Here is a 13,990-nt window from a genome sequence, read left to right on the forward strand (position 1 = left end):
GCGTGCCAAGAGTTTGGAGCGCGCGCACGCACACGAGCACGGTGCCTGCGTATCCCTCCGCCTCCCTCCTCCTCTCCCCGCTCGGTGGCTCGACAACGATTTGGGAAATGAAGGGAGGAGGGAACTACTTTCCTGAAACTTGCTATGCTGCACACGACTTCGAGTTGCAGTGATTCGTCCGGAGGTCGCAGCTTTTAGTCCTCCTACTTACACGCCCTCTCAGTCCGGGCACCCCGCGCGGCAACCCCGCCCCGTACCCGCTCTGGCCCTCCGGGAAGCCGGCGGCCTGCAGAAATCGCCAGGGACTACTTCGCCTCCTTCTCCCGCGGGCGCCCCCGGTTCGGGCAGCGGCGGCGGCGGAAGGAGCGGGCGGCGTGAGCGCTTCCGCCGCCCCCCTCGCGGCTCCCCTCTGGCGAGCGTGAGGAGCTGGCCCGCGGAGCTGCTGGTGGGCACCGTCTGGTGGGGCACCCGCGGCGGGTCTCCTCGCTCTCCCGCCTCTTCTCGGGACCCTGCCCCTCGGGCGTGCCGCTCTTCTCCGACCCGGGTGAGGGCGATACGTTCGCCCGACCCTGCCTCACACGCGCCCCGCCGCCCCCTCCTCCCTCTTCTGGAGTCGTCCCGGCCGGAGCGTGTCTGGAGGAATCCGCCGCCGTGAGGCCCCTCGCCCGCTTCTGCTCGTCCGGAAGGACCGGCCCGATCGCCGTCCGGGGCTGAGCGGGCAGCCGGCGGCGAGGCGGGAGATGGTGGGGTGGGCTCCGGCAGGACCGCGTCGCCGCCGCCCGGAGCCTGGCCTCGGCACCCCCCCGCCGGCCCCCACCAAGCGGATCCTTGCTTCCTCCTCGCCGCATCCCTGAGGGAAGCGCCGCCTCTGCTCCTGGGTTCTCAGTCCTCCTGCCTGCTCCTTCCTGGCCGGACCCCGCCGCGCTCCACCCGTGGCCCGAGGAGCCGGTCTCCAGTCCACCTTCGCAGCCCCCCCTTCCTTTTCTGCTTGGCTCCCACCCTCCCCGGCCTCCTCGGATCCTTTGGCTGGACGCTGAGGCGAGGGAAGAGGCTGGGGTCGCCACGGTGGAGGTTGTCGCCGCCACCCCCCTGCGGGGGTGGCCGGAGTTCCCGGCTGGGGGGGCACCATTCCGGGTGAGGCATCCACCATGGTGAGGCCCCTGAGCCGCTGCCCCCGCGCCCCCCCGGCCGCCGCTGCCTCCTGCCCCTCAGTGCTGCTGCTGCTCCTCTGCCTGCTGTTGCTCCTCCATCTCCAGATCGGATCGCGGTGAGGGAAAGATGAGCGAGGAGACGGCGACTTCTGACAACGAGTAAGCACCTCACTGATTTTGATTACTAACCGCCCCCACCGCCCCATTTTCCCTCGACGCCTCCCCAGACCTCCTCGGGGACTTGGGTGCTTGCAACCGTGGAGAGTTCGAGTGCATCTTGTTCTAGAGAAAACATTTGATTTCTTGAGCCATTTTATTTAATGGCAGGAACCCCGGACCCCCACCCCCAGCATTTAGTTGCTTTCTTCTGGGAGAAGGTATTGAATTTGGCCAGGGATGGCAATTGTTTGTCCATGAGATGGAATAATATGGATGGATGGAGGAGGGGTAGCAATTATCCCACCCGGTGACTGGAAGACCTCTGGCCTGTCCTTTTTCACTTTAGCACACCAATCAACATACCTTAAATATCCATTTTGCCTCCTTTATAGCTGTTTCACTTGGAAACTAATGTGTGGGAGCACCTCCTGCATCAAACTGCACTTGAATCTTAATTCGATGAGTCAGTGTTTCTTAAATACCGATTAAGCCTCCCCCCGCCCCTCACCCTTTTTAAACTTATGACCTGTAAAATTTTTGTAAAAAATGGAGCTAGGGAAGCATTTTTATAATTTCTGTAGCTTTGGGGACACCTGAAGTGTGGACGATGTTGAACTATTCTATTTTGCTTTTGCGAACGCTGGACTTGTCTTTATGAGGAGCATAGGAAAATTTTGAAATCTAAATTTTATCTTTCAGCTACATTGAAACACACCGTTCACGTCAATTTAACAGTGTTTACATTGCTGAACATGTTGATGACTTCATTCATTAACTTGTAGAACATCTCAGCTTAAGTTTTTGTTTATTTGGGCTGTCCTTATGTTTTCCAAGCAAAATACTTTGCCTTTTAAATATTTTGCTGTAACATAACAGCTGCCTGGAGGAATAATGAGGCTGCAACAGTTTTCTATTGAGATGGAATTTAATTCCAAGAGAATATTAGTGTCCGTTTTCTTGTTATTAAATTCAAGTTTTGTTTATCTTCGAAGGGTTGGAAAGAGTTAAGTGAGTTAGGACTAGTCCTAGGACGCATTCCTTTAAGTAAAGAACATTCCTCGAGTCAGACCTTTCTGAGAGCTTTAAAGTCCAAAGCCTAGGCTTGTTTAACATAAAATAGCTTGGGAAATGCAGAGCAGCGTCCCCCCCAGCCCCCATCCACAACACGCTCTTTTGACGAGCGGGGTGTGGGAGAAGGTGGATTGCTGCAGTGTCAGTGCAGTCTAGAAGCAGAAGTGGCCGCCATGTTCTCTCTCTTTTTGTGAATCGCCCTCATTTGCATAGCACACTTTTCATTCATAAAAAAATAATTAAACATCCATCACCTTGGACATCTTGAAAGGATTTCCCAGGAAGAAATTTGAAGCTCAACTGCCAGTCTTAATGTAAAGTTTTGAGTTCAGAAAGTAAGGAGAAATCGAAGTTATAGGTTAAATTCAAAAATATGCGCCCACACAAACAACTACCCCTGTTCTCAGAATGTTGACACAGTTATGTGGGAAATATCAGTTCGGGGAGGTGCTGGGATCACGTGATCGCCTCCATTCATAAAATACCTGGCTGGCCATTCACAGTGCTGTACACTGTCTCACAGCCTTCCGCAGATTAGACCTACTTTGAGAGAGATCAAGAAGTATCTCAGATAACGCTTAGTTAAGAGAAAAACTGCTAAAACCCGTGAACAGAATGACGGTACTTTTTGCTGATACCTTCTTTTAAGAAAGTAGCCTGGATCAAAATGTCAGGTTCTATTTTGGGGGTGGGGGAAGACTAATTACCATATTTAAAGTAAAATATTGAATACCTCCTTTTATGGATGCAGCTGATAGAAACGCTAATATGGAAATGTGAATTGACACACTTGTAAAATACAGTTTTTAAGTGGACTCTTGTAATACTTACCATGGACAAATTGAGAGTACAAGTTTTTTGTTGTAGTGATTACCAGTGAATGATAACTGCTTTTGCACTAAAAATGAATATAAATATTCCCGGTGATTTAATCTCAGAGATTTTGATATTCGAAGCTCCTAATGACAATATTTATTAATGGTAAAATTGCCTTTAAAATAATTAATGTACTTAGTATGGGACAATTTGGAAATTATCTCTCTCAGACTTAAGAATTATGTTTTCACTAATTTATCCTGGCTTGTTATTAAATTTTTTCCTGCTAGGGGCTTTGTTATGTTAATTTTGATAGGTCAAGAATAGTGTGTTTTAACATACCATTTTTGCCATGAGATGTTAACTCTTCGTGGGGACAAACTCTTGTGGGTTTTACTTTTTTTTGTTTTAGAAAGTGATGTGTTCGTCTGATAATCAGTTTTATTAGAGTCTGCATTGTTAGTACAGTAGGTAAATCAGAAAGAGTGAACTTCTTTGGAATGTAGACTTTATCCTGATAATTTAGGTATCTGCTCTTTATAATGTTTTCAAGTGGAAAATTTATTATTTATAATTACATGTATTAGGAAGAAACAGATGTTATGGTAGATGCCCTTAAAGCCTTAGCATAGTTTGAAATTGCCCTAATATATGGTTTTTATTGGAGCCTTATGTATATTTTTTCCTTTTTCTTTTCTCTCTTTTTTAAAAATCCATAATCAATAGGTAATTAGAGACTGTTCTTAACACTTGTATGTTTTTCACCTGATTTTGACTTTTAAAAAGAGTGCAGATTACCAGTGTCTTAAAAAACCATTAACCTTTTCTAGATAGTCATTGTGGTAAAATCAAGGCCTTTAGAGGCCTCATTTTGAAACCTTCTAGTACATGCTTATTTGAAATTAGAGTTATGTGTAGAGAGAGAAATAAATAGTTCTCAGAGGTTGATTGTGGGTATATATTTAATCAAGTAAGTAATGTATTTAAACTAAGTAAGTAATTCTGTAAGCCTGTAACACTTCCGTCTTACACAATGCCACACTTGGGGAAGGTTGGTGAAAGTCTGCTTTTCTTCTCCAGCCTTCAGTAGGAACTGTAACTGCGTTAAAAGTGTTACTAAAAACAACAAAAAATCCTCCATGCAAGAGTGATAGTTTATTTCAAATGATGCACAAACTGGTCTTTAAAGTGAATAAGTAATGTATTTGCATTTCTGCCATTCACATAACAGTATTTAAACATTTGATACATAGTCAAACTCTCCATGAATCGTGTTCATTTATCTGGTTTTTACTATGTGCCAAGAATAAAAATCTGTGATAAATGCTTTACACATGTATTATGTAATTTATGTATACACATGTAGTTTCAGCAAAGTAGAGTTGCATAGTAGGGTACTGTCATACCTTAATATATATGAATATTTTCTGGTATCATTAAATATTTCCTAAAACATAATTTTTAACACCTACATTATATTCAGTGTATACCATATTTTAATTGATCTACTATTTTTCTGTTATTTCTGAACAGTGCTGCCTTTGATCCTAAGTTGTGTCTTCATCCAAATCTATACCTTTTTCTCCTTGAAATCGTCTAGAGATTGAATAAAATATGCAAATTTTAAGTTGTCCTACTCTTTCTGCTAAATTGCTCTCTAGAAAAGAAGACTCAACGTATGAGACTGCTTATGCCTTGAAATGTCTGTCCAATTCTCTTTGAAAAAAATTTTTGCCCACTTTGAAGGTGGAAATGAGATTGTATTCCTATTTTTTAAATGTCTGGATAATAAAATTGATTTTTTAGAAAACAGAAAACTTGTTAGTTGGTTGTAGAGCAACTGCACTGTTTTTAAATATAAAGAGGATTAAAATGATCATATAAAAGGCATTAATAATTTATGTAACTCTCACCAGCTTTTATGCGGGGCTTCCCTGGTGGCTCAGATGGTAAAGAATCTGCCTGCAATGTGGGAGACCCAGGTTCCATCCCTGGGTTGGAAAGACCTCTGGAGAAAGGCATGGCAACCCACTTCAGTATTCTTGCCTGGAGAATTACATGAATGGAGGAGCCTGGTGGGCTGCTGTCTGGGGTCACAAAGAGTCAGACACCACTATAATGTAAAGAACATTGGTCTTGGACTTGGGAGTTGAGTTTCTGTCCTAACTGTACCTAATTTATTCTCTGATTCTGGGCAAGTGACAGCCTTTGGGGCCCTCAGTTTGTTAACTTGTAAATCAAGGAATTTGAACTAATCATCATCATGGGCTCTTCTTGTTCTAAATTATCCTAAAGTAATACAGAGATAGACACACTGTAAGTCAGTCTAATGTATTAGACTGCTGCTGCTTCGAAGGCGCTTCAGTCATGTCCGACTCTGTGCGACCCCAGAGACGGCAGCCCACCAGGCTCTGCCGTCCCTGGGATTCTCCAGGCAAAAACACTGGAGTGGGCTGCCATTTCCTTCTCCAATGCATGAAAGTGAAAAGTGAAAAGTGAAAGGGCAGTCGCTCAGTTGTGTCCGACTCTTAGCGACCCCATGGACTGCAGCCCACCAGACTTCTCCATCCATGGGATTTTCCAGGCAAGAGTACTGGAGTGGGGTGCCATTGCCTTCTCCATGTATTAGACTACATAGGCTAATACATGTAACATATGTATTTGTTAATTGGTCAGTTTTATGAGATTGTTGATTTTGATATGTTTAAGCAAATGAAAAACTTCCAGTAGATCTCATAGGATGATGAAGTAGAAGCATGAATTTTGAAGAACCAAGATACATTTGGAAACAGTTGGTGCATTCCTAATCTCTAAAGGCTTCCTCATTTTGAGCTTAATTTAATAACCCTGTGTCTTTGATAATATTCATCACAGATGGAAAACTTTTATTTTCTTAAATAAATGTGGTCTTTAGATGAATAAGTGAACAAAAGGCTTTTGGGGTAGATCTTAAGAGGAATGTATTAAGATACCAGCTCTCATGCTTTACTTACTGGCCTAGAAGTGTCAAAAGTCAGTCTTTTCATTTGGTTATTCACACAAATGTTAATCTAACACTAGAGGATAATTTCACATTTATACAGTGTAAGAAATTAACTCAGATAATGAATTGTTCTTTTAAGTTTAACTTGCTGTTTATTACAAGTTTTGTGTGATAGTGGCATCTCATTTTAGAGTCTAGAACCAAAGTCTTAACAGACCCACAAGGTGTTGTTTTTGTGGCACTCAGAATGGTCTGTAATGGGAAGGAAAAAAAATTGTTGGTATATTTTTGTTTAAACATAGTTCATTATTTTTGTTAAAGCATAGTTAATGAGTACTGGATCTCAGACTGAGATGGTAATTGATGTAGACATAAGGGCTTATGTCTCAGAGTGCTTTTACTAATCTCTACCTGAAATATGTCTGCATTCATAATTGAAGAAAATACCAGCAACCATAGCAGGGTTAGAGGTACTTGAGACAGCAACTATGTTAGTTTCGCAGGGCTGGTCTAACAAAGTGCTACATGTGTCTCATGGCCATCTTCTCTTAAGGACACTAGTCATAATGGATTAGGAGCCCACTCAACTCCACTATGACCTTCTCTTAATTAATTACATCTATGGTGACCGTCTTTCCAAATGAGGTCACTTGCTGTGGTACTGGGGGTTGGGACCTAACGTCTTGTTGGAGAGATTCAGTTCAGTGCATAACACCAATAGATTCATGTTTTTTCCCCATACAGTACATTTCCTGTTTGGTTGTTTCAAATATCTTGAAATAGCACTTACTGCCATCACTAGTTTGAAATTATTATAGTTATTAAGCCATTGGTAGGGCTTGCATTTTAATATGTTAATACAGGAACATTACTACTCTATTAAAATTAAAAATATTTTAGTATATGTGCTGCCGAAGAAAGCACCAAAATTTAAAATATTTTGATAATTATTTCAATATAATTTTGTAATCTTACGTATTTTATTTAAAATCTTTAATATTCTGAGAAAGGAGGCCATTGACCTCACTAGAACTGCCAAAGAGGTCCATGGCACAAAAGGTTAAAATCTTCCTACTATGACTGAGGTCCTAAAGACTGAACCCAAAGAAAGAGATATAGAATAGGAAGGTTAAGAAATGTGAACAATAAGATGAACAAGTCCAAGATGCAGCTAACAGTTCCAAAAGAAGAAATAATGGGGGAGAGGAAATACTGAGAGATACTGGCTGAGAATTTTCAAAAAGTAGCAAATGAAACACAATTCAGTGAACTAAAAACAACAAAGCCTCACAGTCAAACTGGATTTATTGTGAGATTGCAAGAATGTCAACATGAGAAAATCAATATAGTTTGTCACATTTGAAGAACAAGGAAAACGAATGATACAATCTTAAATGCCAGATTGTCATTTGGTCTCTGCTTATAGTAGGGAAGTGAATGTCCATACTTTATAGATTTATAATATAAATGTTCATAAATATGGATTTATATTATTTTTCTGCTTCCTAGAATTTTACTTTTTCTGATTTAAAATGAGATTGTATTTGATCCACTTTTTAGGATTGCTTTTAGTTCAAGAATCCTGAGTGACTTTCTTTGTACTTTGCAAATCCACATTTAATAGATCATCCATGTTGCTTGTAAATGTAGGATTGAACAGTAGAAATTACCTAGTATATGAAATTTTAAAATTACTTTGGAAGGCATTTTCTTTCTATATTTAGAGTGTGAAGAATAAGCATTTCTAAATTTAAGAGTAATTGGAAATGAAATTTTAATATCAGTTTTATCATTTTATTGCTAAATGTTATCTGTGAAACAGGTATTATAGTTTCAATAAAGGGCATTATGACTTGGAATGCAGAATTTAATTGTCTCTTGGTAGTATATAATGATACTATACTTATGATTAGACACATTTTGTTTGTCTCTTCACTTGATTAGAGATTAATTTCACAAATACGCAGTATTTGTTAATGTTTTAGTATCCAATAGTTGGATTACCAAACTTTAGATGGAATTTAGTGAACTTTGACTTTTTTGATGCTACTTTTTCAAAGTTATAACTTTTACCACATCAGAATGTTAATGATTAACTTTGGCATAAAATCACCAAACTTCTTTCACTGTTCTGTTGTGAATTACATTGGTATTTTGAGATTGGAATTAGGGATCAGTTCTGGGTTTGTCCCTTTAATTATATGTAAAAGCATTTCAGAATTTTAGTTGCTAAGTTATATATATGGATTTCTTAGTTTTTAATGTCAGATACCATTAGTAACTTTTTCTTGAAACTCAGTTCAGTGACATTTGAGTGCCTATTAGGCACTTGACTTTTCTTTAGCCCTGGAGATACAAAGATAAGTAAAACCTGATAACTGCTTTCACTATCCAGCAAGGGAACTAGATCCCTCTGAAATGTGCTGAGTGCTCTGGTTATGAAGTCTTCAAGGCTTAAGAAGAAAGTAATTTTACCGTTGATGAACTGCAGAGTGGGAGTTGTGTGTGAAGGAGGCCTTCAGAAAAGAGATGGTATTTAGGAGTCAGCCAGAGATGAGGGCAATGGGAAGAGGAGGGGCATTCCAAGAAGAGAGGCTGGTGGGGAGGGGGAACTGAAAAACAAGCATAAAAGATATTTAAGTAATCTGAAACTGAACTACAATATCTGCAAAATATGCCTATAGTTGAAGCCAGTGAAGAATTGCCCAAGGATAATGTTAAAAAGTAATAGAAAATGAATAGTGAGAATCAGGAGTGTTTTTAAGGGAGAGTGAGAAGGGAATGGCACCCCACTCCAGTACTCTTGCCTGGAAAATCCCATGGGCGGAGGAGCCTAGTAGGCTGCAGTCCATGGGGTCGCTAAGAGTTGGACACGACTGAGTGACTTCACTTTCCCTTTTCACTTTCATGCATTGGAGAAGGAAATGGCATCCCACTCCAGTGTTCTTGCCTGGAGAATCCCAGGGACTGAGGAGCCTGGTGGGCTGCCGTCTATGGGGTCACACAGAGTCAGACACTACTGAAGCGACTTAGCAGCAGCAGCAGAGAAGGGACAATAAAAGACAGAAAAGTCTTGAGAGGTAGGAGAGAAATTAGACAAAATGGGAAGTGATGAAATGGCAACAGCAAAAAGCAAGATTATGTAAGTTTAGGGGGAAGTTTGGAGTTGAGATTATTTATTAAATGAGGTGATGTTGATAATGGAGAAGAGGAAAACAAAAAATAAGGGAAGGTTGTTAATTGGGAGAGCACGGCCCAGGAAAGAGGAGTCTTGCAAACTGTTTAATTGCTTGGGTCAGATACTGTGCTAGATTTAATCCTCCTAATGACCATGTGAACTAAGTATTATCCATAGTTTACAATTGAGATAACCAAGACTTAAAAGAGTTTTAGTAACTTACTTGTAGCCATGCAAGAGAGTGAGTGGTAGAACTGAGATTCAAATTGCACTATATTTATACCACACTGTACCTCATATCAGAGAAGGCAGTGGCACCCCACTCCAGTACTCTTGCCTGGAAAATCCCATGGACGCAGGAGCCTGGTAGGCTGCAGTCCATGGAGTCGCTACGAGTCGGACACAGCTGAGTGACTTCACTTTCACTTTTCACTTTCATGCATTGGAGGAGGAAATGTCAACCCACTCGTGTTCTTGCCTGGAGAATCCCAGGGACGAGGGAGCCTGGTGGGCTGCTGTCTATGGGGTCGCACAGAGTCGGACATGACTGAAGTGACTTAGCAGCAGCAGCACCTCATATATTTCATGGCCAGACTAGATTTTGAAGAAAAAAAAAATAAGCTTGAAGTGATAGGTTGACAAGTAGAAGTGACAACTGTTTTGAGGGATTATAAGTTTTGATAAAAAGAACTGGTAGAGGGCAAGTAGGGAAATCAAAAGATAGATTTTGATCAAAGAACACAGACTCCAGAGTGGTAACATGATGGAAGATTAAAGTAGAAACAGGTTGTTGGAGTAGAGGAACCAGGATTTTTTAGGATATTTTAAAAGTTCACTAGTATGGCTGTTCAGTTTCCTGGGTTGGTATCAGAAGTTGAGGTGGAGAGGAATCCTGAGCCAGGGCCATTGTATTTAATTAGTGTGTGGGATGAGCTGCTTAAAATTGAGTATGACTATTGACATCTGCACTGCAATTTTAAGAATCAGGAGTAAGGGTTTTGGAATTGGAAATTGAAAAGGAGGGTGTCACAGAGGATAAGAAAAGGGAAGGGCTTATCCTGGAGGAGTTGGGAGTATTGGAAGTGATAGGATCTCATATAATAATGGTGTTGGTAATTAGGAAATAGAAAGGAAGCTAGACATGTGAATAAATTATCCAGATTTGGAACTTACCATGAACTTAAAGAATTTTCTGAGAGACTGACCAAAATGTTGACTGATACTATAGGGCTTTATCCGAATAAATGATATTGTCTTTGACAGAACATTTTGTATTTTGGGGATACTTTAATCCTAATACGGTTATAAAGATCTTTTTGAAACAAAATTCACTGAATTTCTATAATTGACTTGGTATTCATAATTAACATGATCTGTGGTTACTACTGACTGTCTCATTAAGACTTCGGCAAGTCATGTAACCTGACTTTGTGCTTGATTTTCCATCTGTAAAGCCAGGAAAACATGTCCCTACTTCAGCGGGATGTTAAAAGATAAAACGTAACCTTCCCTCCTCCCTCCATAACATTTTTTGATTAGAGATAAGAGAATATTAAAAAGAACTTTCAGTTCTTGAGGAGAAAGGTACTATGTTCATGAAATAATCAGTACTCATTTTCATTTAGCCTTAAGGTAGGGTTACTTTTTGAAAAGGATTATGGACCTGATGGAAAAATTGTATTTGAGTTTAAATGTTGAAAAGCTGCTTTTCAGAAACACTTAAAATTTAAACATTCCAACACAAAAAAATAATATAAATCTCTATTGTGTATATTTTTCAAAGCAATTTTAGCATCTGAGCACATTTTGGAAATACGTTTAAGTAGATTTGATGTCTCTCCATCAAAATTGGCTTCCCTGATAGCTCAGTTGGTAAAGAATCCGCCTGCAGTGTAGGAGACCTGGATTTGATTCCTGGGTCGGGAAGATCCACTGGAGAAGGGATAGGCTACCTACTCCAGTATCCTTGGGCCCTTGTGGATCAGCTGGTGAAGAACATGCCTGAAATGTGGGAGACCCGGGTTCGATCACTGGGTTGGGAAGATCCCCTGGAGAAGAGAAAAGTTACCCTCTCCAGTATTCTGGACTGGAGAATTCCATGGACTACAGTCCCGTGTGATCACGAAGCGTTGGATATGACTGAACAGCTTTCACTTTCATAAAAATTAGCTAATTTCAGTGGGGAAGGGAGAAGGCAATGGCCACCCACTCCAGTCCTCTTGCCTGGAAAATCCCATGGACGGAGGACCCTGGTAGGCTGCAGTCCATGGGATCACAAAGAGTCGGACACGACTGAGCGACTTCACTTTCACTTTTCACTTTCATGCATTGAAGGAAATGGCAACCCACTCCAGTGTTCTTGCCTGGAGAATCCCAGGGATGGCGGAGCCTGGTGGGCTGCTGTCTATGGGGTCGCACAGAGTCGGACACGACTGAAGCGACTTAGTAGCAGCAGCAGCAGTGGGGAAAAGTCATCTTTTGCAGAGTTGAATGAAGGAACTTTCAGATTATATGGAGGGGGAAAGAAATTACTTTCATGGGAGATGGGAGGAGGAGTCTTTTTTTCAGGTTATTAAAGATTTAGATTTTTAATTTTTTGCCTGTGTAATCAACTAGGAACTCATAATGGGTGACATGAGCTAGATCTGCTAGCTAGAAGTTTGTTGCTGTGTCTTAGTGCTGACTTTGATTTGGACAGCTAAAGGTCTGTACGCTTATATTTAGTTCATTTTATAATCATCAGCAACTAAAGCAAAAATTTGTTTATATTTTGATTTAGCCTGATGTTTAACATTATTACTCTGATACTGTGTCATTTGTTATTTAGAAAATAATAGCCTTAGATATGTAGTTACTAAAACTTGGTTTAGGATCGAGTTTGAAGTTATCTATGAATCAAAGTCCTAAATGAACATAAATTAGGAGCTTAAAAATACGAGGAAAAATGTGTATGCTTTTTCTCTTGAGAGTTATTTTATTTGATCCAAAAAACTTAATCAACTTAGAGTTAAGAAAATATAACAAATAACTTTAATAAGTAGTCTATCAAATTAAGATATTTTTTCAACTCTATGATAATTTTTTCAAAAAGAAAGGGGAGAGAAGTAGATGAATGAGTGGACAAGCTGGCCTCTCTATAATCACCTGAGTTTTCATTTGCAGTTTTTCCTCATCTTGATACTTCGGGAGAGAGCAAAGTTAGCTTCTTAGTTTTATCAGTTCAGCTCAGTCATGTCCGACTCTTTGTTGACCCCATGGACTGCAGCACACCAGGCTTCCCTGCCCATCACCAGCTCCTGGAGCTTGCTCAAATTCTTGTCTATCGAGTCGGTGATGACATCCAACCATCTCATCCTCTCTCATCCCCTTCTCTTCCTCCCTTCAGTGTTTCCCAAAATCAGGGTATTTTCTAATGAGTCAGTTCTTTGCATCAGGTGGCTAAAGTATTGGAGTTTCAGCTTCAGCATCCGTCCTTCCAAAGAATATTCAGGACTGATTTCCTTTAGGATTGGCTGGTTTGATCTCCTTGCAGTCCAAGGGACTCTCAAGAGTCTTCTCCAAAACCACAATTCAAAAGCATCAGTCCTTCAGCGCTCAGCTCTTTATGGTCCAGTCACATTCATACATGACCTCTGGAAAAACCATAGCTTTGACTCAGCGGACCTTTGTTGGCAAAGTAATGTCTCTGTTTTTTAATATGCTGTCTAGGTTGGTCATAGCTTTTATTTCAAGGAGCAGGTGTCTTTTAATTTTATGATTGTAGTCACCATCTGCAGTGATTTTGGAGCCCAAGAAAATAAAGCCTGTCACTGTTTTTTGATTCCCCCCACCCCATCTCTTTGCCATGAAGTGATGCCATGGTCTTAGTTTTTTGAATGTTGAGTTTTAAGTTATATAGGTCCTATTGAGTCTGAATCTGTACTGTGTACTCGGTCCCAGCATACATCATACAAAAGTAGTTTGACTTAATAATTACTGGCTAATGTCTAGTCATTTTTGGTTTTACACTATTTCAGCTAGGTCCTTAGTAGGAGGAAAACTGAGCTGAATCCTTTTAATTGATTTCTGATATCTGAATATCCCCACCAAACTAGTATGTTGAAATCCTAACCCCCAGAGACAATGGTATAATGGTGTGGGGCCTTAAATCATGAGGACGGAGGTTCCACAGAGTCCCTTGCACCATGTGAAAAGTCCCTAGCTGTGAACCAGGAAGAAGGCCTTTACCCAGCCATGCTGGCATCTCGATCTTGAACTTCTCAGCCTCCAGAGTTGTGAAAACTAAATTCCGGTTGTTTATTAGCTACCTTCCCCATTCTGTTGTATTTTGTTACTGCAAGCTGATGGACTAAGACACTGACTTTGTTTTGGGGAGGACAAAACAAGAACAAAACTTAGCATAGTTTTCAGTTGTTTCTAGTACCGTACAGATATATTTTTATTCGTTTTAATAGTGTATATATGAATATTATTTATTTTCCTCAAATATACTTAATTTCTATACTTACACATGGGTTTTTTTAGTAATCATTATTTTAATGTCTATAATAGTTCATCAAGTTGTACCATAAGTTTACATAGGTATTTTCTTGGTAGTGAACACTTTGGTGTCCAGCTCTTGACTTATCAATA

At 40.7% G+C, this 13,990-nt stretch overlaps 1 protein-coding gene across 1 annotated transcript in view; it reads left to right on the forward strand.

Moving 5' to 3' along the window:
• Positions 1-1,136: 1,136 nt before the first annotated feature.
• Positions 1,137-13,990, forward strand: part of SPRED1 (sprouty related EVH1 domain containing 1) — a 118,985-nt gene continuing 106,131 nt past the window's right edge. Inside the window, exon 1 of the mRNA NM_001192516.1 lies at positions 1,137-1,310. Within this exon, the coding sequence (NP_001179445.1) occupies positions 1,279-1,310 (32 nt within the window). The 5' untranslated portion in view covers positions 1,137-1,278. The remainder of the gene's footprint in view (positions 1,311-13,990) is intronic.

The sequence above is a fragment of the Bos taurus genome, chromosome 10 (genome assembly GCF_002263795.3).
Source record: "Bos taurus isolate L1 Dominette 01449 registration number 42190680 breed Hereford chromosome 10, ARS-UCD2.0, whole genome shotgun sequence".
In the NCBI taxonomy this organism is placed as follows: domain Eukaryota; kingdom Metazoa; phylum Chordata; class Mammalia; order Artiodactyla; family Bovidae; genus Bos; species Bos taurus.